The 23176-nt window shown below is 32.7% G+C and overlaps 3 protein-coding genes across 3 annotated transcripts; 1 reads left to right on the forward strand and 2 right to left on the reverse strand.

The window, feature by feature from the left end:
* Positions 1–7971: 7971 nt before the first annotated feature.
* LOC122594423 (protein FAR1-RELATED SEQUENCE 5-like) lies at positions 7972–12648 on the reverse strand. Its single transcript, XM_043766883.1, has 3 exons — positions 12492–12648; positions 10382–10474; positions 7972–10286 (listed from the first exon to the last, which is right to left on the reverse strand). Exons 1-3 carry the CDS (start codon positions 12646–12648, stop codon positions 7972–7974), a joined length of 2565 nt encoding a protein of 854 aa, XP_043622818.1.
* Positions 12649–14181: 1533 nt separating this feature from the next.
* LOC122594435 (probable xyloglucan endotransglucosylase/hydrolase protein 30) lies at positions 14182–16785 on the forward strand. Its single transcript, XM_043766892.1, has 5 exons — positions 14182–14473; positions 14595–14695; positions 15484–15692; positions 16049–16561; positions 16709–16785. Exons 1-4 carry the CDS (start codon positions 14182–14184, stop codon positions 16554–16556), a joined length of 1110 nt encoding a protein of 369 aa, XP_043622827.1. The 3' UTR covers positions 16557–16561; positions 16709–16785.
* Positions 16786–16916: 131 nt separating this feature from the next.
* On the reverse strand, positions 16917–19674 carry LOC122580921 (syntaxin-22-like). The gene is made up of 7 exons (XM_043753068.1): positions 19224–19674; positions 18598–18691; positions 18049–18188; positions 17808–17882; positions 17463–17620; positions 17269–17369; positions 16917–17169 (listed from the first exon to the last, which is right to left on the reverse strand). Exons 1-7 carry the CDS (start codon positions 19409–19411, stop codon positions 17104–17106), a joined length of 822 nt encoding a protein of 273 aa, XP_043609003.1. The 5' UTR covers positions 19412–19674; the 3' UTR covers positions 16917–17103.
* Between the last annotated feature and the right edge of the window lie 3502 nt (positions 19675–23176).

Genomic DNA, 23176 nt, shown 5'->3' on the forward strand with positions numbered 1-23176 from the left:
TTATGTAATAAAAATTAGATGTATGCTTGCGCGATGCTGCGGCAAAATATAGACAATGTGTGAGGAGTCAACCAACTTTAATTTCAAAACAAAAATTTGGTAACGGTACATTTAAATGGATGCAATTATCAAACTCTTCAGATTTTCAAGAAAAGTGCAACAATAATATTTCCATTGCAATCCGAATCCATCCGAGTACAACAGCAATAGGTAAAAGCTAAGCATCAACAAAGTAAGATAAAATATGAAACCAACATGTACAAAGGAAGAATAATTTGTCCAATGAGTTGATAGATAATCTTAATACAACAATCTGTATGAGTGGTACACTGGTACCATTGACATAAAAACACGTAATAAACAATACATAATTAGTTATTACAGATTACTATTTAACTTATACGACATTTAATCTTAAAAAAGAAACTAAGGTCGCGTTTGTTTCATAGAATTTGATGGAATCCGATGGAATTGGAATTGGAATTGGAATTGGAATTGAATTCCATTCCTTAGTGCGTTTGGTTGTTCAAAGGAGGAATCTCATTCCGTAGGAATGTAAACATTCCTTCATTTGATGGAATCTCCATTTCATGGGGATGGAGGAAGGAATTTCATTCCTTCCGTTACTTGAATTCTCAAAAAATTAAAAACATTCCGTCAAATTTCATTCCTTCAGATTTCAATTCCTTCGAAAGATTCCATTCATTCCAAAAACATTCTGTGAACCAAACGTGCCCTAAGTATTTGAACACAAATATACTTGGAACACAAATAATGGATCCATGACAGAATACGCGACCTATGAACACATAATGCATCCATGACAAAATCGAATACAGTTAGTAGGTAGAGAACAATGCATATGTACGTAAGTACGTTTGACAACGTTCTTATTCTTCAAAAGTAAAAATGATCCACTCTATCGATCAATCACTTACAGTCTCACTTTTCTTTTACTTTAATGATGGACGGTAGAGGATATCAGCTAACGGTTTTTATAACTACAAACACAAAAAATCATGATATCTAATCTAAATAAAAACAAATATGTACCAATATTAAAATTACCAGAAGATGATCAATGACTTACAGTCTAATCTTTGTTAGTGAGTTGCTCAACTTTACTATAGCTCGCAGCTGTGTTACCATTATGGGTACGAAGGCTGATTCTCCGGTTTCATTCTTGTGTCACCTCATATCCTACACAACGTAGTCAAAGGTTACATAACAATTGCTGAAAATACAAAGAAATAATGATTAAAAATGATGTTCGTAGCATGATCCAACATCCATCATAGTCATACTCATATCAGGCTTAACTTTAAGATAACTCTCTTGCAACAAAGAGTGTGTAGTGAAGAAATTTTTTTTATTACAAAAATGGATATTTTCATTAAAAAAATTGATTACTACGATAATGAATATTTTCATAGATGCAGACCTTTTAAGCAATTATTTTCTTTGGTATCCCTAACATCAGTGGATGCATTAGCAGATTAATAAAGACTAATAACATGACCGGTTTCAGTCTCCATAAGCAAAACAAACTCTCACTCAAAATTCAGATGCACTTGAACCTCCATAGACCAAACGTTGAAACGTTTCCCATCCAAGGTTGATCCATGAATCAATATAAGAAATATTAATGGGCCAAAACATAAACACAAATTCAACAGCAATTAATCCACCATTACTGATTCATGAACCTGGGCACTTTCTCTTGTCTGACCATCTTTCGATAATAACATAATTATACTATAATTAAAATGAACCAAGTTTAGATCGAAAACCGCATTAGAAACTCAAGTCCCAAAACGGCCTTTCATAGCAAGAACATATATTTCATTATAAAAATACTCTGTCAATAAAAGTTTTAGACTTTAGTATATAGATGTGTTTACCTTGGTACCAAATGGACGTTACGGAAGATTAATATTAAGAATATCTCTTCCCTATTAACACGAAAAACAATAATCAAATAAAAAACGGAAATCAAGACATATATGTATTCAGATTAATACCTAAAGGAAGGGTTATTTAAGAACGCACAAATAAAAAAGAACTTAAAAACCATTCTGCGCCACTCATTTTTTTCTCTTTCTATCTTTTCAATTAAATAATAAAATTCACCAAAATCATTCAAAATGCTTTATCTCACAAACCGTAGATCGTTAGACGAAACCAAAAGCATGGGTAGTCTTAAAATTTCGTCATCTTTCATTAGAGATCCAATTCGATATCCTTTTGACGACTTTTTAATTTTCTTTTTTTTCCCCTCGTCTACTTGTGTACCTACACATGTGTAGGATCATTGTTTTCACATGTAAATCAGTAAATGAACATATATACACAACAATATAATGAAGGTTAAGGGTGGAGCCTGTCAATCCATGGCGGAGCCATGGTGGCCAAGGGCGAAGCCTGTTAGTTCATTGCGGAGCTATAGCGGCTAAGGGCGGAGCCCGTTAGGTAGATCACCCATCACCGGTCACCCCCTATGACCTATCACCCTCTATGCCCTATCACCCTATGACCTATCACCCCCACTAGCTTTGGTTTATGAATATCCTTAAGGGCGAATCCTGTTCCGAATAATAATTTTTGTTCAACCTACACATGTGTAAGTTATGTGTAAGTACAAAAATAAAACGAAAATTAAAAAGTCGTCAAAAATATATCGAAATTTTAAGACTACCCATGCTTTTTGATTCGTCTAACGATTTACGGTTTGTGAGATAAAACATTTTGAATGATTTTGATGAATTTTATTATTTAATTGAAGAGAGAGAAACAGAGAAAAAATGAGTGGTCTAGAATGGTTCTTGAGTTTTTTTTTTTTTTTATGAGTTCTCAAAATAACCCACCCCTTCATACCTATGCATGCATATATACACATAACTTTTAAAAATAACCTTAAAGCTTATCGTCAAGCTCCTCATGTTAATGTACAGTCGCAATGGACATCACATCTTCCACCTTTTTCGTGACAATTCCTGTCATGTTTAATACATAATTCCACAACTAAAATTCAAATTGCAATGGTGTCTGGCATTTTCCTAAAAATGTAAAGTATGACAAACAAAAAAGTTGAAAAGGCTATAATTTTGGAGGTTACCAAAGATAAATGTCCTACAAATCAATCACAATATATACCAAAGATAGATATGAAAAAATATACATCGGGTAATTGACTCTATGAAAAATATAAAAAACGACATTTAACAACCATAAACATGGTCAAAACACAATATGATGGATTTAATTGATTTTTCAGAACCAATGGTTTGATACCCATAAGCAATGATGAATTCAATCAGCAAACCAATATGGAAAAATTTCAAAAGGATGCACTGTAAAGCATAACCTGTTTTTGATGGCCTATTTCCTCTCTACACGGGTATGAACTGGATATATGTACCTATTAAAAAAGATAAAAATCATAACTAATCATACATATATATGTAAAAAAGAAGAAATTTTTTTTTTTAAATAGGCGGCTAAACCCACCGCCGTTAAAAACCTACCAGGTCCAGCGATGATGGTGGTGATGAAAAGGAATCCTGTGATGTTTTAAAAACTACCAGATATGGTGATTGAAGAGGAATGGGGAAAGGGGGGAAACATTGTGCTGCCGATTGTGTAGTGGGGAAAAAAATTTGGGTAGTTATTATTATTATTGTTATTATTATGTAAATTAAAAAAAACAAAAAAGGTAAATCTAAGGGCAATTACGTAATTTTAAAGATAGAAATATATTTATTGGGGGAGGGGGTGTTTTTTTTTTAAGGTAATAGAGATAAATGCCACTTTTTTCATTAACACTTGACATTTAATTACCTCATAAGTTAATTTCTGACGTTTTAATTAGTGAACTCAATATAAAAAACTTTTTCATTTTTGGCATATATAAATTGAAAACATGAGTTACAGTTTTCTGAAAAATCCAATGCCTAGCCTCTTTGTCTTTGTTGTACTTTTCTTTATCCCGACATTTTCATATGCTCGCCCTACTAGTACTAATTCCTCATCAAATTGTATTTTGGTAGCAGAATGGCATATGGTTGTTACCAGTGACATGCCTGATGATATTCAACTTTCTTGGCATACTTATGGTTCCGATAAAAGTATGACCCTTTCCACCGGTCAAGATTACGATTGGTACTTTTGTCCCAATGTTAATGAATGGTACAATGGCGATTTTACTTGGGGCGGCTCACACAACACATCAGTCAAATTATACGATAATCGCATCAAAGACTTTTGTTATCGTTATAAATTTCTACTTGGTACGCAACACTGTTATTGGTTAGTAAGAACAGAAGGATTTTACGTATCTACAAAGAATGTGCCATTTCCTAACTCTCATTGGCGTTTTGAGGTACCATGGAATTGAATTCTTGATTACGTACCATTTCTAGCTTGCTTAATTAATACTCCGTATTCGATAAGATTATTACAACAATAATATTCTCTTATAAAGTATTTAAGTTACTTGAGGCATATTTGCAGTATTTTTCTCATTTGTTCTTGTTCATGTGATTCTACTATATTTTACACATGTCTACTTCTTATTTTTGTATGATGAAGGGTGTTTTGGTTGGGAGTCGTATGAAATACATACCATATCTCGTTTCGTTTTTGCAACAAAAACTGGAGATCGAGTATGTATATATCATTATACGAAAGAAAACAAAAATCGCATCTATATGAAATAAGGTTTAGTATCTAGGAGTGAATGAAACTTTTATACTTTTACTATTGTATAAATTTAACTTATATTTGGTGCATTGTAGGAAGAAATTTTTGAAAATTGTTCAAATAATGTAAAATTGTATACGTGGCAAAAGATATGAGTTGCCACGTGTAAGTTTCTGATTTATGCATATAAAAATGTTACATTATTTGAACAGTTTTACAAAGTTTCTTCCTACAATGCACCAGATATAAGTTTCATTCATACAATAAGAAATGTGTAAAAGTTCCTTACGCTTCGGGATACTAAACCCTATGAAATATTAATCGTTGTAAAAATTCATCTTCAACCATCTACTTCAAAATTGATACCTCAAAAACTTCTATGCATAAGACTATAAGAGTAATTAATACTCTAAATAAACATATTGGCCGGTATTATTTACAGCTATTAATATGTGACTATTTTCAGAAAATAAATAAATACTAGTAAAATGAAAAGTAAAGAAATACAATTTACCATTAATCTCTAATATTATAGATTACCGCACTATAGTCGACAAGTTTTTTTTTTTTTAATCATGAACTTTCGCTTGAAATATTTTTGTCACGATTCAATAGCGAGAGGTCTAGAATACGTTGTTTTAACTGGTTCCGCACTAGAAAGCTTACTCGAAATAGAAATGTCTATTTCAAATATTTGATATGAAAAAACCCCTACGTACTAATTCTCTCGAAAGCACGAAGATTAAGGGGTAAACTTTGCCCCTCAGACTTGAACCTGAGTATACTCAAGTCAAGTCCTCATAACGAAATTTTCTATATCCATCCAAAAGCTTGAACACGAAATCGATCTCTTGAATGGGAGATGTCATTTCAATCAACTTAAAAAATTTGTTTAGTGAGATTTAATATAATACACCATATTCTCTTATTAATACTTTCAATAAAGTTACTTCGATATATTAACAAAAACTAGAAAGGTATCCACGCGTTGCAGCGGTAATTTCGGAAAAAAGATGGTTAAATGTGCGGTACCTTTCTATTGCGTGAATGAACAAACAAAACACATGGGTTGTATACAATAGAAATACAAAGGCGATGCGGCTACTAATCTTAATCAAACGTACTTAATGTATTATTCAACATACAAAAATGCTCATTATAGAAAAGATTATACATATGTTGCATAAAAGATTATCAGGATCAAAGTTGCTTTGCTCAATATATTCAATAAGACCAAGATGCTTCCGTGAGAAACAACCATGAACCATCCTGCAAAGTCTTCCACCCCCATTTCATTTTCTAGACCCATGGGTGATGACGAAGGCAACTGATGCACTTTTATGGCAGATTGAAATCCAACAGTCATAAAAAGAGAAGAGCTTGGGTCATACAATATTACAAGCATAGCCAAACTCCCTGCCTCTGCTCAACATATAAGCAAAACTGCTTACACTCTTGTTTTATCTTTAATAAGACTAAGACTATAGAAGAAGAAGACCATAAAAAATAACTTGCAAACTGTCTACATTTTATTTAAACTTACATGTGCTTTCTGATTACTCTAAGTTGAGTTCCATATCCAGTTTCAATTCCAATTTAGTTTTTCACGTGTTAGATTACTAATCTATATAGTGACAGTTGATTATAACCGGTTACTTTATCTAATGATAAAATTGCTATTAATATTATTATGAGAAATGTCAGTTTTCTTGAAGAGAAAAAACCCCTTCTTAAAAGATACTCCAAGTTCAATAAATGTGGCATAAATAATAACAAAATAATACAATCACTTTACCCAAGCAACCAAAAACTGGTTACTACTGGGTGCTTATAATCAGTGTAAACACAATAGAAGGGTGGGAGGGTGAAATACCTTTCAAGAGCATAATTGACCTCATTTATCAAATTAGGAAAAGAAAGAGTTGATGCAAACTGAGATATTTTCTACATGCCAACATCGGTATGATTTGAAAAGAAATTCTGTCTCCCCGGAAGATCTGTAGTATTTGGGGTGAAACTGGGATCAAAAGCATCAAGAAATCTAAAAGGTCCATAATCAATCATGAAACCCAATACGGGCATGTTGTTGGTATTCATGACACCGTGTGCGAAGCCAACACTATGCCAGCTAGAAAGTATTGAAGTAATGTTTAGCAACGTCTGCCACCCAAGCTAAAACCTTTTAAAAATTACTCTTTATGTCCTATTACACAACCCACCCCAGTTTCCTACCTAAGTGATATTGCAAACAGAAAATTTGATGAAATGACAAAATTAATCACATTATCTCCTGCCCCATATTATGATTCAGTAACAATAACAAAAAATCATGTTAGCCTTATCTTGTTGACTTGTTGGTTGAAAATAACTTCCCCTAAAAGAAAAAAATGCATTGAGTAAAATGAGCACCCATAGGGTAATACAGAAGACTAAATATATGACTTACAGTGGATAATAATGCAAAAAATAAAGAGTTAATACTTGGGGGTGAGTAACAAAATCTATTGAGATTAGAAGATGACCCTGCATTATTAGGCTTACCAAAAACAAATGACGATTCAATTAAGCTACACGAAAATGACGATTCAATTAAGCTACAACTTTTAGAAAAATCATTATATCGTTAAATATGTAAGTTAAAAACAACATGAGCAAGGAAAAAGACACACTTATTAATTTCTCACATAAAGGTCATTTGTGAGAATTTAAATCTCACATGGCATGATTTCATTACCAAGCATATACTCATATAAAGATCATTTGATTTACTTTCAATTAGCATACACTCATGAGTCATAACTCATAACCACGTGTAAATATATTGATTTTCGATTTTTAGGTTTTAATCAAAATAATACATGGAATAAAATATATAAATAAAAAAGATGTATTTTACCTTTAATTCATATCGATTTTCGATTTTTAGGTTCTAATCAAAATAATACATGGATTAAAATATATTAATAAAAAGGGAATATATAATATACTGCTAACAGTAGGCAATTTATATACTGTAAAGACTTTTAAACCTATTTTTATCTAAGCGATTAACCTTCTATGGGTCCCACATTCAAATTATGACTTTTATAGTGGATATCGACTAGCCGACTACTATTTACTGAGAAATTTATTTCATAAACATCATATAAATATCATATATAAAACCATCAACACCATCATGTACTTCAGATAGTTAAATTCCAAAAGAAGTTAAGAACATAAACAAGTATCAGTGATCACCATCATGTACTTCATTTCAAAACCATAAAACCATCATGTACTAATCAGCAACATCACCATCTTGTAAGTGACTATTAGCAGGCCTATCACCATCTCGTAATTCATCCATCTTAAGAAGAAAGCACATCTTTTTTGTTGACACCGGGTAGAGTTATGACCCTTTCCTCTACAATAGCCACATCTTTTCTTTTTCTTCTCATCCATAGACAATTCTATACTAGATTTTTGCCTTGTGGCTACCTTCGTACGCCCTTTCGTCTTCACACGATTTATAGGATCAGACGCAAGTAAGCGTTGTGGCATGTCCATCTGGTTGGCAATTGGTATTGTAGAATTACTTCCAGAAATCATCCCAGCTTGACTGTTCTTTCTTCTATGTTGCTCTTCAAGAAAACCATCAAAGAATGCATCAAGCTTTTCAATTTGAGACGGGGAATCTCGACCATCTTCAATGACTTTGTTAAACTTTGCTCTAATAGACCATAAATTCATGAAACTAACTTCATTACTAGCATCAGAGCTAACACTCTTCTTTTTCGTTCCAATACTTCCAACCTTGTAAGCTGCGTTCATAGTCCATCTTGGTGATATGTAGTGATCGGGAATGGAAGTTAACAACTTTTTCTTCATAATATAGAGAATATGTTTGCACAAATAACCAGATGTCTCAAATCTTGCACACGAACAAGAAGCATAAAACGGGGAACCAACCTTACATTCAACCGTTTTCCAACCTTCTTTATTACCTGCTAAGTAACCAACTCGATATGTGACCAACTTGTCATCTTTGCATATTTTTTCATGACCACAATCAAAACTAGCCTTCCATTCTTTTTTGAAGATCTCATAGATATTTCGAGTATAATATTTTGCTGCCATTACTTCAATCGGATGGTCACTATGCAATGTCGGTTGTGAGTCTACTGTTCTGAAATCTTCATCTTCTTCCGCCATTCTTCGCGAACTCACAGCCTTGTCATATTGCACTACAAATTCATTTAACATTGTTTTAGAGTTCACATAATCATCAAAAAATGAATGAATGCTTTCACTTCGCCCGCTAGTTGTCATTCCAGCAAAAAATGTGTCTTTGAGATATGCTTTAACCCAAAAACTACGTAACTTATACATCTTTCCCAACCAAGTATCATCATCTATGTTATATTTCTCCTTTAAAACTTCCCAGCCTGCTTCAAAATCACTAATATTTTGGCTTTTTACCCACTTATTGTAGGTATCTTTAAAATCAAAAAATCGAGAGCGTAATGGTTGAAGGTGCTCTATAACATGCTTTCTAATATGCCAAGCGTAAAATCGATGCCTTGATTTGGGGAACACCTTTTGAATTGCTTTACCCATAGCCATATCTTGGTCGGTAATGATAGAAATAGGTGGACAATCATACATGCATTCTAGAAAAATTTTGAACAACCATGTAAATGTCACCTCGGTTTCATTTTCTAACAATGATGCTCCAAACAAAATAGTTTGACCATGGTGGTTAACCCCAACAAACGGAGCAAATGGCAAGCCAAATGTATTCGTCTTGTAAGTTACATCAAAAACAACAACATCACCAAACTGGTTATAAGCGGATCTTGATCGGCCATCAGCCCAAAACACACTTTTAAATGTCCCATCGGCGTTCAAATCTATTGCAAAATAAAAATCTTTATCCACCTTAGCTTTCTCTTGAAAATGCATAATAATTTCATGACACTCTTTGCCTAAGTTGAATTTCCTTTCTTCACCAACAATAGCAGAACACTGAATTCGTGTTAGTTTGTCCTCTAGATTACCCTTATATGCATTCACTATTTTCGTGATTGCACTAGGTCTGATGCCTTGTTGTGACATCAATTTTACAAGATCCTTACATTCTTTGGAACGATGAAAGACCTTGTGAGACCACTGTGTTGGTACCCGTGACAGATTATCCAAAGGATGATTGTGTTCATCCACAAACTTGTCCACAACCCACTTTCCTTGCTCTGACAGAGTCACTTGTATCATTGCCTTACACCCTGTACGCCTAATACAACGTGGTTTCACATTGTCTGTTGTTTGCTTTCTACACTTTAAACCCTGTTTGTTACACACAAATATGTGTCGGTATATTTCCTTTGTGCCCGAGTGCTTATTGTGGTAATGCTTTCGGATACCAAAACCTTTAGACAGACCATACTCGTTATAGAAATTATAAGCATCTTCTGCATCATTAAATTTTTTCCCGATTATACAGCCCTCAAAAGATTGATTGAAAACATCATTTGGATCGGTTTCATTATCCTCATGTGAAAGATGTCCGTCTATGTCGACAAAATATTGTGTTTCATCATTTATCTCACCTGATTAAACCAAATATAATCAAATTTACCTAAAAATACAACAAGTGAAGCACAAAACAACTAAGAATAGAACATGACGTGGATAAGAAAAATACCCGTTTCAATGATTTCTTCCTCATCATGAACTATATATCCATTTTTGTCGATGTCATCAATCAATGTAGGTTCACTGGTACTATTTATTGCATCTGATCAAAATCAAAATTTATCCTAGCTGTAACAATATTATTAAGTAGAAGTACGTAATTTACAATTAAGAGTATCCTTAGTTCAAGTATAAAAAAATTGTTATTTAGATCAAACCTGAATGTATGAGCTCTTCTCCAATGATTGGATCATCTATTCTTGAATTAATATCATTCTAGCAATCCTCGCCAAAATCAAATAAAAAAACCATTCTCTTAACTACTAGAAATGATTAGTTGTATTTGGAATCAGAGAGGAATAAAAGTCAGATATGTTAGGAGGAATATAAGAAGTTTTCTTTGATTTTGGCGGCTAATGATAAGTTACTTTGGCGCTTAATGATTTTAGCGGGCTTGAAAAGAAAATGGGCTTAAAAAAATGACTAAACAGCATATAAATATTTGCTGTTAACAGTATTTATGTTATTCCCTAATAAAAAAGATCTATTTTACCTTTAATTCACATAGACGGTGGCTCAATCGGCGGCGGCGGCGGGGGAAGTATACGGCGGCGGCGGGGGATGTATGTGAGGCTGAAATAACAAAGAATCAATCAAGGATAATCAAAATAAAACATGGATTAAAATATTTTAATAAAAACCCCTGTTGGTGGCGATGAATCCGGTGGCAGTGGTTGGTGGTGATGAATCCGGCGGCGGTAGTTGGTAGTGATGAATCCGGCGAAAGAGAGAGAGGGGTTGCAATTTAGTGTGTGTGTGTGGATTTGGTTAACATATTGGTGGCGATGAATCCGACGGTGGTTCGTGGTGATGACTCGGCGGCGGAGTTTGGTTCGAGAGAGAGAGACAGTAAGAAGATGTGTGTGTATGGAGAGTAAAAGAGATAATGAGGAAGGGATAATGAGAAACGGAAAAGGGTATACGAAAAAAGGAAAATGTCCAAGGGCAATATTGATATTTTAAAAGCAGAAGTTACTAAAAATAGAAAATGGTGTTTTGCTTTATTAGGTAGTAGAGAAAAAAGGTTTAATTTCAATTTATTTAGGTCATATACTTTTAGGAACTGATTTGTTCAAGGAACATTTTTATTGGTACACATAAAATAAATGTTAAATGACATTTATATCTTTTATAAAAATCCAAAGTATTTCAATATTAACCTTCCATAACCCTTTCACAATTTTGGTTTCAATATTCACAATTCACTTTTCGTGCAGTCATCATTCATGTAACATCTTTTTTTTCTTGGACAAATGTAAATAACAATGTAAATGTTTCATATAATTATAAATTTCTAATTATTTATTAATTTCACAGATTTCTTAAGTTTGTAACCATATAAATTTTGTTTCCATATATCTATTTGCATATTCAATGTTTTTGTTTTCTGAAAGATTTTATTATTTATGTTATTCATATAATTGTTGATAACACTCAAAATGTAAATCAAAACTAGTATTATGCATTTGGTCAAAAGAAAGATTGATACATTGTCCCTTAATTTTTAATAATGTTGTTGTTTAGGTGCAATTAATGTATGGTGTTTTAGCTTTCTGGTAAACAAAATATGAATGTTAGATGGGGATAATTTGTTTTATTATGGAAAAAAAATACTCCCTCCGTCCCAATTTAAATGTCTTAGTTTGACATTTTGGGTCTTTCATGTTTAACTTTGACCGTCAATATTATTGTTTGTGTTATATGATACTTGATGTAAAATATATGAATGAATAGAGTCTTAAATGTATTTTACATTTGGTATAATTTTCATCAATTATTAGATAACACAAACAAAATTATTTACGGTCAAAGTTACGAAAGAAAGACTTGACAAGTTAAAGTAGGACGTTTAAATTGGGACGGAGGGAGTAGCTTTTAAGCATTATTATGATCTATCTTTTCTTTTGTTTTATTACTGTACTTTTAATTAGCATTGTCATCATCTCAAATGTCAGCTACTGTATTTTGTATTATGAGTTTTGTATATAAAATGTTTAAAATATGCAGTCCATCTAAGGTAGGAAAGAGTGGGAGTCGGGTAAGCATCGGCTAACACATACCCGATTGGCTACACCATGGAAGGTGTTCGGGTAGGCTTCGGCTAAGGCCCGATCGGCTAGCAAATTGCGTAATTAAACCGATTGTGGGTAAAGAGTTTTGAACGTTGGCATCAAGTGGGTCCCCACCCTCCCCCAACCCCAAACGGCTAGATCTCATTTTTTTTTAAAAAAAAAAATTTTTAACCCACTTTTCTACCTTTTCACCTATAAAAACCCCATTCTTCTTCCAAAATTTACACCACAACTTTCATTTTCACCCAATTTCCATTTCATCCACAATTTTCTTTCAACCAAAATCACTACAATGGACCTCGTGATTGTAAAATGGTTATCCAAGCTCACCTAAATCACGACTCCAAATACCTCCCAGATATGAATAACGTCATTGAGGGCGTTTCTGAGAACAAAGCGGCTTACGAAGCCGCAATCAACCGACTTACTGCCCCAGGATATGCACGTAACATTGCGGAGAATGAGCATCTTGTATATCTTCAACAGAAGATCGACTGGCTGAATCAAGTTATTTTTCAGTTAAACACTGCTTCTTCAACATTGACCCAGACGCTAGACCACGGGGTAATCTCACAAACCAATGTGGGTGGTGGTCAGGATGTACCTTACTACTCTAACCCGATGGAGGAGTACGTTTCTCCTCTACCAGGCGCGACCGCCGAGTCTCCTGAGCGCTACCCCTACATTCACCGCAATGACGGTGATAACACTGTGGACTCGGATTATTCCGAGGCTTAGTTTAAGTTTTATTTAAGTATTTTAGTTTTGTTTAAGTATTTTAGTTTTATTTAAGTGTTTTAGTTTAATTTAAGTGTTTTTTAGTCGTATTTAATCATTTTCCATATTATGTATTGTGGTTTTTAGTTTAATGAAATTATGTTTTATATTTATATGGTTTTAATTATATGTATTAAAATTAAATGAAAAAGAAAACGAAATTGGGTAAGAATTGGGTATGTATTGCCAGTGATTTGGGTAAGAATTGAGTAAAATTGGGTAGTTGTGAGTTGTAGAGTTTTGATTGGAGAATGAATTGGGTAAGAATTGGGTAATAAATTGTACTCCTTCCTACCTAAGAAGCCATTGAGTAATATAAAGAAGCTATTGAGTAATATGCATCATCGATACTGTGCGTGTATATGATAGTAAGAAAGTAAAGCTGAGGAATTGAATAAGTGATGGGGGGTTTCATGTAAAATTATACTCCATGTAAAACCCATGTCTCACATTGAAAAAAAATAAACTCTAAGCACGTATATAAGATTGTGGGCTACTTCATCTATCACTATATGGTTTTAGAGTAGAACCCATTAGATTTATATTGGGCTTGATTAGTTGCGAATTTAATTCCTACAAGTAAAATATTGTAAAATATATTAAGGGCATAAAAAGCATTCGATAAGTATTTTAGTATGCCTGTCCATCATTTCCTTAAGCAAATCACCTACTTTTATTTGGACAATTTTAGTATTTGTACAAAAAAGAAAGAAAACAAGAAAAAAAAGAAAGAAGTTTCTCTCACGGTCTCTTCCTAGCTTCATTGTTGAATCCCCGGTCTTTCTTCCAATTTCCAATCTTGTACATATCACTCCGTATATATATGCGCATGCATGTACGTATATATATATATATATATGCATATATATATAGACATTTAATCTCAAAAAACACATAACATATGGATCATCGTTGTACATGTTTTTGTCGAAAATTTTCTCGTCCATCACTGAAAAAAAGAAGAAAAACGTTATCGTCCTTGTCGTGGTCATCACCCGTCCATCACCTCCTTCTGTTTACGTTATGTGTTAACCATATATTAAATGGTAGTATTATTCCTATAAATAGCGCGATGGCTTTTGATCTAAACACCATAACGTTCGATCAAGGCTATGTTCCTTTGTTTAGCGACTTCAATATTGATCGATCTGAGGACGATATGAATGTCCGTCTCCTCCTCACTCGTCAATCTGGTATGCATTATTAATAGAGAGATTTATTTTTATTTTTTCTAAACTTTTGTGTTCTTTATTAGTATTATTAATAATTTAAGGTTTTAGTTACATCTTAGATAAATTGTACGTATTAAAACAGGTTCTGGTATTATATCGACGGATTATTACAATTATGGATTCTTCAGTGCGAAAATTAAATTACCGATGAAGTACACAGCGGGAATCGTCGTAGCCTTTTATGTACGTAATTCGAACATCTTTTTCAAATGTTGATTAATTTGGATAGTTTGATATTATAAAAATTGGGCGGAAAATGCTCAAAACAACTATCATAGTTATGATCGTTGGGTTTGGCTTATTGCTTATTGCAATTTTTGATGACAAAGACTTTTTTTTTATTTTATCTCATCGTTTATCCTATGAGAAAAATCTGTTGTTTCAATAAACTATCAGAGATTGGTTTAATCTAAATTATTATTTTCTTTTCGTGTTTGCTTATTACTTTCTTATTATTAAATTCAATTCAAAGGTAGTGGACTTATATATGTAAGATAATATTTTCTTTACGCATTTAATTATACGTAGTCTTAAAGACTTGTAATAAACAAAATCCTTTTCCATATGTCTTGGTCCTGGGAAAACCCAGGTTCGAATCCTGAGGGGACAAGATTTACTCATATTTATCATCGTGTTATTTGGCGGATTAATAGGAGGTTTTCTCCCCTCCGTGGTTCCTGAAATTCGAATGGCTTCCTGCCCAAAAAACGTAAGGACCGATAAGTGGGACAAACAGACTCTGATTATACGAACGTTCAAAAAACAAAATCCTTTTCTATATATGTGTTCAAAAAGCTGTCTCTTAAGTTGAAAAAAGTTGTTTTTCAACAAGTTGATTATATGTTTTGATCTTATAAGGTATTTAAGAAAGCAAACTCGAACATTATCTTATTACAGTCATGATTAAGTTTACATAAGGTATTGTTCATTTAAAATTGATAATAGGAAGAATATCATATGTTTTGGTACAGGCATCTAATGTAGATATGTACCCAAAAACTCATGACGAATTAGACTTGGAGTTTCTAGGTAATGTAAAGGGGAAGCCATGGAGGTTTCAGACAAATATATACGGCAATGGTAGCACAATGCGTGGCCGGGAAGAGAGATACCGGTTGTGGTTTGATCCAAGTAAGGAGTTTCACCGCTACAGCATTCTTTGGACACGGAACAAGATCATGTAAGCAACATTCAACTCTTACTTGCAATTAATTGAACATAAACAAAACTTGATGTGTATTTAATGAAAATGCATTTTTTTTCATTATTACATAAACATCAACATGTTCCCCGGACACAAGTTAGAAAACCCATTCAGATGGCCTTTTTTATCAAAATAATTTATCAAAAACCATAACAGTTCAATAAGACATTACAATTAAAGGGTTTCTTTTTTATATATAAGCAAAAAAGAATCCCTTTTGCAAGGGATGGAGTTAAAATTTGACCTCCAATTTCAAGGAATATGATACAGCTAACTTATTGTGGGATACATTGTTTACATGTTAAATTTTTAACACATTTCATTTTGTTTAGATTTTACGTGGACGAAATCCCAATAAGGGAGGTTTTGCGTGACGAAAATATGGGAGGTGACTACCCATCAAAGCCCATGTCATCATATGCAACTGTATGGGACGCCTCCTCATGGGCCACAGGTGGTGGCCAACACAAAGTAGACTACCGGTTTGAACCCTTTACCTCCGAGTTCCAAGACCTTGTACTCCAGGGTTGCCGTGTTGACCCCACCGATGCAACATCAACCAACTGTCTTGACGCCATTGATGAACTGGAATCCTCTGAATATGCTACTATTACACCAAGACAACGACAAGCTAATAAGTGGTTCAGGGAAAAGTACATGTATTATAGTTACTGTTATGACCGGCTAAGGTACCCTTCTCCACTGCCAGAGTGCTTATTAGTATCTTCAGAACAAGAGTTATTTAAGAGTAACGGGAGGCTAAAGAACCCTCAGCGATTTCATCAAAGTCGGCGTCCCAAACGAGTCTCACAGCAGTCCAATGAAACAGCCATTTATTAACTCAGGTTACAAGTACCTTAAATTATATTTGTGAGATGTATAGCAGGGGTTTTAAAACTTAAGTTATTTGTTAAAACTCTGCAGGTAAAATTATATTTGTGAGATGTATAGCAGGGATTTTAAAACTTAAGTTATTTGTTAAAACTCTGCAGGTAAATCTAGAACCTCAACAACAGCATTCAAACCTATTTGCTTTTGCACGACTCATGATAGATACGCTATACATGGATCCAACTCAAGCTTAAGAGCAAACTGGTTGTGTATTAAATAATTAGCTGTACGACAGCGACAAGGTAAGGCCTTGGGTGTGATTGAGTGGTGTGATGTATATTGATTATATAGATCAAACAAACAAACAGATTAAAATAAGGAAAGACTGAACAGATAGAGCATGTTATTCTTACAGAAAAAATCCCTGCAATCAAATATATTTTCAAGTATGTTATCACACAATGAACAAAAGAAAAATCAATTTTTGTAGAGCCCAATATGTTCACTCTGATCGAAGGATATCGCACCATTTCTGACCAATATACAACCTTTGGGGTCAAACTGCAAGAATTATGATCACAATGCAAAGTACGATCCCGACTATCACCAAAAGTAAGCATGTCTGCGCACACCAAAAAACGACTGTATATATCATAGAAGCTCAAAAGGAAAGATAAATAAGTTAATTAATGTAAAACTATCATTACGAATAAGACTTTACCATGGAAGAGTTTGCTCTTTGAGTTTTTGCTGCTTTGGAAAGGTGAGATCTTGCTTGTGCAGTTGCAGCATGAGAATTCTCAATGTTGGAGCCAATATCATCTGCAAAGAAGCAATTTTAGGACCTCACATACCCACAATGAAATGGAAGCAAAAAAAAAAATAAGTAGGAGAAGAGAGAACTTTCACACTAACCAATCATAGCTCCTTGCTCATGAACCAAAACAGCAAGATCTTTGAAAATCTCATTTACCTCACCTATTTGGTTTTGAATTTCTTGTATTCCTTGTTCTCTTTCTTCTATGATAGCTTCGTTAAATGCAATCTCATTGTCTAACAGCAAAACCTCCTGTCTGCAGAGAGAAAAACGACATATTTCAGAACAAGTTGGCACATCAAAACTTAAAAACGATAACACATGTTGTTAAAGACACTTTTCATAATGTGATTGATTATAAGGTTACTCATTTCAGCATCAATTATGAGAGACATAATGCCAAGATTGTATGAAACACAGTGAGGTGCAAGTAATATTCTCACCTTCTAGATTCCACAAGAAGAGCCTGCTGTTCTGAACTTTTGTCGGACCTTATATCCATTTCACTGGCTGCATAACTGTACAAAATAGTATATAATCAGAGGTCTGCAATAACTATAACATAAGGAGCAAAAATTCGCAGAATGGTTTTTTGCTTCAATTCAATTTTATATCACTGCACACAGTCACATAGATATATACTTATAAACCTATATTTGTAGCTCCTCACTACCCAACATCTACCTAGATGGAAGAACAGCTTGAGGAACAAATGGAGTGTAAGCCGTTTCCCTTTCAGCTGCAAGGCGCTGTGCCTTTTGAAATTCTTTTAGAACTGCTTGAAAATCTTTTGCAAGTTTAGCATCTGTAATCTTTTTGCTTGCCTGCACGAAAGCAGTAAAACAATTTCAGTGACGTGAGAAAAAATAAAACGATAAACAAAGATTGGTCGAATGATGTCCAGCTAAAGCAGAGAGCTTTATGATTCAGAATGATGCAATTGTGAAAAGTATATAATAATCATTGACTTCACATCAAAAGAGCAACGAAAGTTAACCAAAAGATGAAAAGTTATAGCACTCCCATTATCCAAATTCCAAGGTTTGTCATATTCGGTACTCACCAATGAGAAACTAATAGAATTTAAAGAATCTCTAAAATATACTATTTACAAGCATCTCAAACAGCCATATGAATGTGTGAAACAATTAGCCGTAAAATGACTTGGAACCGAGCTGTTTGTAATCTGCACATGTGTGTGTGAGAGAGAGATCAGGAGCAAGAATGACTTACACTAACTTCGGCACGATGATCTGTTTCACTAGCTTGCTTGAGTTTCTCTGAAGTATTCTTCACCAACTGCCCGATATGTAGTCTTGTCTTGTGCCTATCATTCGGTAAAAATCAATAATTTAACTACTATTCCTGCTATAAAAACAGGCACGCAACGTTTCAAACCCATCGTACTGAAAAAATCATTCGAAAGAATAAAAGAACCCCAAACTCGCACCATATCAAAAATGTCAGTCACATTTTCTTTAGCAATTACTTATACTAAAACCATTTCAAATTAATCACCGACACTCGCTTTAATTCAAGAAAACTAAATTACAACCGCGAAACTGATTTTAGTAACTAACCGAAATTTACACAAAAACCTTACCCTACTACAAAACTTGTACTAGTTTTTGTACGTATAAATTCATCGTTATCGGGTAAACAGGAACCGGGTTTATAAGGCGTTAATAAAATTAAACTAAATTAGATAAATCTAGCAATGATTCAATTAAATTGTAATAGATAAATATCAAAAATTTTAATTCAATTAAATTGAATACATAAATATATGTATAGATACAGGTATAGATACAGAAACAAATAAAGAAAGAATAATTGAGAAAAAAGGGGAACATACGTACAGTTTATCACGGAGTTCAGGGGTATCTTTAGGAGTACCGAGGGTATTAACAAGGCGTTGAAAGGTGGAAACAGCAGTATTGATCTGGAATATACCAGAAGCTATTGCCTGGGTCGGATCTTGTTGCTTGAATCCGTTTTTATATCCATTTTGTCTTGCCCGACCTGCTTCTAGATCTTGAAAGCTCATCTTCTTCTAAAACTTTATTTATTATTTATTAATCCTTCTTCGAATTATAAACCCTAAATAAACTTATTCAGGATTTTAATATTTTGAAAGAAAAAAAGAAAATTAAGATGAAAAACACTACCGTTGTGACGATCGATCGAGTAAGAGTTTGAGAATTATGGGGAATTTCGGGGGTTTGAGTTGAATTTGAAGGAAAAATAATTTTTAAAAAATAAAATATTTGGATATTTGGTTTAGCGAAAATTTGGGGGAGGATTGACGCAAAAGCAAAATGATTAAACAAGGAATTGAGGGAGGGAGGTTGTTGTAGTATATGTGTTTGTATGTATTTGACGCCGGCGCGTGTAAGTCAAACCGAATGGGACACGTCAATAGTAATACAATATTTCGGTGGTTGTTATGTAGAATGGTCCATCATATTTGATTTGAAAAATAATGTTTTAATCATGAATGTTAAATATGTTTAACTAGTTACTCACCCGCGCTTCGCTGCGGTCCGTAATCCGTGCATTACAACATTGATTAAGCAAGTTATTATTATATATATTAAAAACAAAGGTAAAAAAATATAGTAACAGACCATTTTATCTGTTTGGGCCCATTTTCATTTTCTTAATGGGCTAACTTCATTTTATTTTGGACCCATCTTATATTCTTAATTTTGAGCTTGACAAATTATGTTTTGATCTTTTAAATTGCTTCTAATTTGTTTACAAAGATCACTTATTTTAATTGCATATTATCATTTTTTAAGTTTGTAACATTTTTACTTTATCTCATGTTATTACAAGTGAATTATTACATAGTATATATACAGATAACAGTAGGGTGTATGTTTTGAATATATAAACATAACCATCTCCGAAAAATTTGTTTGCAATACTTATTAGTTTTAATGTTATTTCGGTTGATGTTTTATTATTATGGATTATTTTTGTTTCACTTTCTATTTTCAATGATTTGAGAAGTTAGCTTTAATTATGTTTGTATTATTATGTTTGTATTTTTATTTTAAAGATTCTACTTTTATACTTATTATCTTTTAGAATTTATATAATATATTAATCTGTAATAAAATTTTACTGTCGATTTTTTCTAATTTATAATTGCTTACTCATTAAATCAACTCAGGTTTTGAGCTATATAATGTTTTTAAAAGCATGTAATAATTTTTATACAGTACGGAACACAATAAATATAATGTCTCCCGGGATAACGTCCGGGTAACGTATCTCGTTTATAAGAAAAATGATTAAAATGAAAAGGATTAAGAAAAGAAAACGAAAAAAAATTTAAAAAAATAAATGGGGTATTTTGAGGTGCACCAATAGAAATTTTTTTTTAAGGACCGCTTAAAGAATTACTGTGAGGAACTGTATATTATTTTTTGCTAACCGACAAAAGGAGAAAAGGAAACGAAAAAAAAAAATAATTAAAAAATGGGGCCATTATATATGTATATGGCTACCACTACAAAGAGAAAAAAATAAAATTATCTTTTAATCTAAGCCATTGAAAATAAACCCACAAATTAATCTCCACCATTTAAATTGAAAGTCAATTTACTTATAAATTATGGTAAATTTTTTATAATATTTAATACACCTACCTTTATACCATTAGACATGCCTTTGGAGTTTTATTAGCCATAGTTTTTAATGCAATGTTCATCCATTACTTTTATAAAAATCCTTTTCCTAAACTGAATATTTTGTGATAAACTTTTAATGGATGAACAATTGAAAAAGCTTTAGAATAAACAAACTAATTGATCATGCATTCATAATAATAATTAAAAAAATCAATTAGTTATTAAGAGTTAAAAGATGGATAGCTAATTGCCGTTTAGAAAAAAAAACTGCATCCATAACAATTTTTTTATTGTATCCATATGACCATACTCAATGTCATATTCACCAAATAAAAGGAAAGAAAAATATATAAATAAACAGATAAAATGGAAATAACAAAAGCTAATGAAGAAAAGAAACAATATGAAACTAGATCTCAAGGCTTCGTGTGATTGTTGTTGGTAAACAAATTACATATAGAGATGTTGAATTTTTGATATCGATCGATTTTTCTACATGGATTGAAATAATTTAGGAGCATATGAAAATTAAGAAAGAAGAAAAAAATAAACTCAGGGAGAGATGATAGGGTAATGACATGGGGTCATGGGCTCACCTTATATTTATTATAACTCGAAAGGTATTCGTATAAAGTAACGGTAGTAACAACGACGATGATGGTTGTGGTAACAGTTTGTTTATTAATGTAAAAGTTATTAATATAAAAGTATAATGGAGATAGTTTTTTTTGGCAAAAGTTACAAAAAACTTCTAGTGAGCAATTTCATTCTTGCCTCGGCTTTGGTCAACCCCGGTTGACCTAATTAGTTATAATCGGGTTGTTTTTGGGTCATGTGGCTGATAGATCACATGAGTTTGTTTTGGGTCAAATGCGTTCTTTTTTAGTCAAATGGGTTGACGAGTAAATGGGGCAAATAGGTTGGTTTTAAGTCAAGTAACTAAAATAGGTTGTTTTTTGGTCAAGTGGGTTGATGGGTTGGTAGGTTAAATGGTTGATTTTGTGTTAAATGGGCCGACATTTTATTATGGTTGTCGGATCGACCTAGCAACCTAAAAATCCAAGCAAGATCTGATTTAAAATAATCAGGTTGGTGTGTTAAAAATTTATAATGATTTCAAGTAAAAATTCAGGTTGGACCGGGTTTCAATGTGTTTTAGATATATAGGATTATATTGTAATGTGGTCACCGACTATATATAACGCAAAATTATTAATGTAGTTAGTGTTTTTACAATAGTGGCAAGACACAAATTATAGTCTTTTACCATAAATTTCTTGCAATATCAATTTATTTGTTTGAACATCTAGATATTAATTAATTTCAACTATTATGTTTAGGTTGCAATGTTTTGTGTTACGTCTTATTAGTAAAAGTTGGATTCTTGCATTTTTTTTTAACTATTATATCTTTGTAGGTAAAGTTAAACATGTTTCGTGTACTTTTTAAGTATATATGTGTATTGTCGATTTGTTTCTAACCCGGTCAACGACCGGGTATTGATCTAGTTGTGAGGTGCACGAAGAATCACGCACGGTATTTAATCTATATATAGAAATGTTTGAACCTTTTAATATGAGTTTCAAATAGGGTTATCTATTACGTCGAATTTGGGTTTGTAAATTTGGATTAGTTGATTGAAAATCAAAATACCCAACATGATATTAATTATAAATTTGTCAACCAAAATATTTATTAAAAATGGATTGTCAGGGTAATGAATTGGTTTCGAATGAAACATTTCAAACGAGTTGACAGGTTGTTTGAATTATTTCATGTCATATTGATAAGTGGATTCGTGGTAGGCTTTCAGGTTGCATTGAATACTTGTATGCAAGTCATCATAGTTTCAAATAGGGGTTTAAGGGGTTAAAAACTTAAAACATATTGTATATATATTCAAATAAAATTTAATATTTTTTATACTCGTATTATTCAGTTAAAAGTTAACTGGTAAAATATTTAGTCTGATATACATTAAAACTTTATCATTAAAAAGTAAGTTAAGTAGAGTTTGTACAAATTTACGAATGTTATTAGTTTATTTGGACATGAAATAGACGGTTCAATAATATATACACCATGTGTTAAATAAAAAACCAACAAAATATATGACATCCCGATCCCATATCATAAGTGGTGGCCAAGTTGTACACGTTGCCAATAAGGGTGAC

Source organism: Erigeron canadensis, chromosome 1, assembly GCF_010389155.1.
Source record: "Erigeron canadensis isolate Cc75 chromosome 1, C_canadensis_v1, whole genome shotgun sequence".
Lineage (NCBI taxonomy): Eukaryota > Viridiplantae > Streptophyta > Magnoliopsida > Asterales > Asteraceae > Erigeron > Erigeron canadensis.

Bases quoted from the DNA above. Each gene is read 5' to 3' on its own strand.
- LOC122594423 (XM_043766883.1), bottom strand. From the start codon at position 12,648: ATGAGATCTAGCCGTTTGGGGTTGGGGGAGGGTGGGGACCCACTTGAT. The intron at 10,475-12,491 runs GTATGTGTTAGC...GATTTTGATCAG, and splicing joins TCCATGGTGTAGCCAATCGG to ATGCAATAAATAGTACCAGT. The intron at 10,287-10,381 runs GTATTTTTCTTA...TGGTTTAATCAG, and splicing joins GGAAGAAATCATTGAAACGG to GTGAGATAAATGATGAAACA.
- LOC122594435 (XM_043766892.1), top strand. From the start codon at position 14,182: ATGGATCATCGTTGTACATGTTTTTGTCGAAAATTTTCTCGTCCATCA. The intron at 14,474-14,594 runs GTATGCATTATT...GTATTAAAACAG, and splicing joins CCTCCTCACTCGTCAATCTG to GTTCTGGTATTATATCGACG. The intron at 14,696-15,483 runs GTACGTAATTCG...GTTTTGGTACAG, and splicing joins GAATCGTCGTAGCCTTTTAT to GCATCTAATGTAGATATGTA.
- LOC122580921 (XM_043753068.1), bottom strand. From the start codon at position 19,411: ATGAGCTTTCAAGATCTAGAAGCAGGTCGGGCAAGACAAAATGGATAT. The intron at 18,189-18,597 runs GTAAGTCATTCT...GCTTTCGTGCAG, and splicing joins ATCATCGTGCCGAAGTTAGT to GCAAGCAAAAAGATTACAGA. The intron at 17,370-17,462 runs GTTAGTGTGAAA...GCTTCTTTGCAG, and splicing joins TGAGCAAGGAGCTATGATTG to ATGATATTGGCTCCAACATT.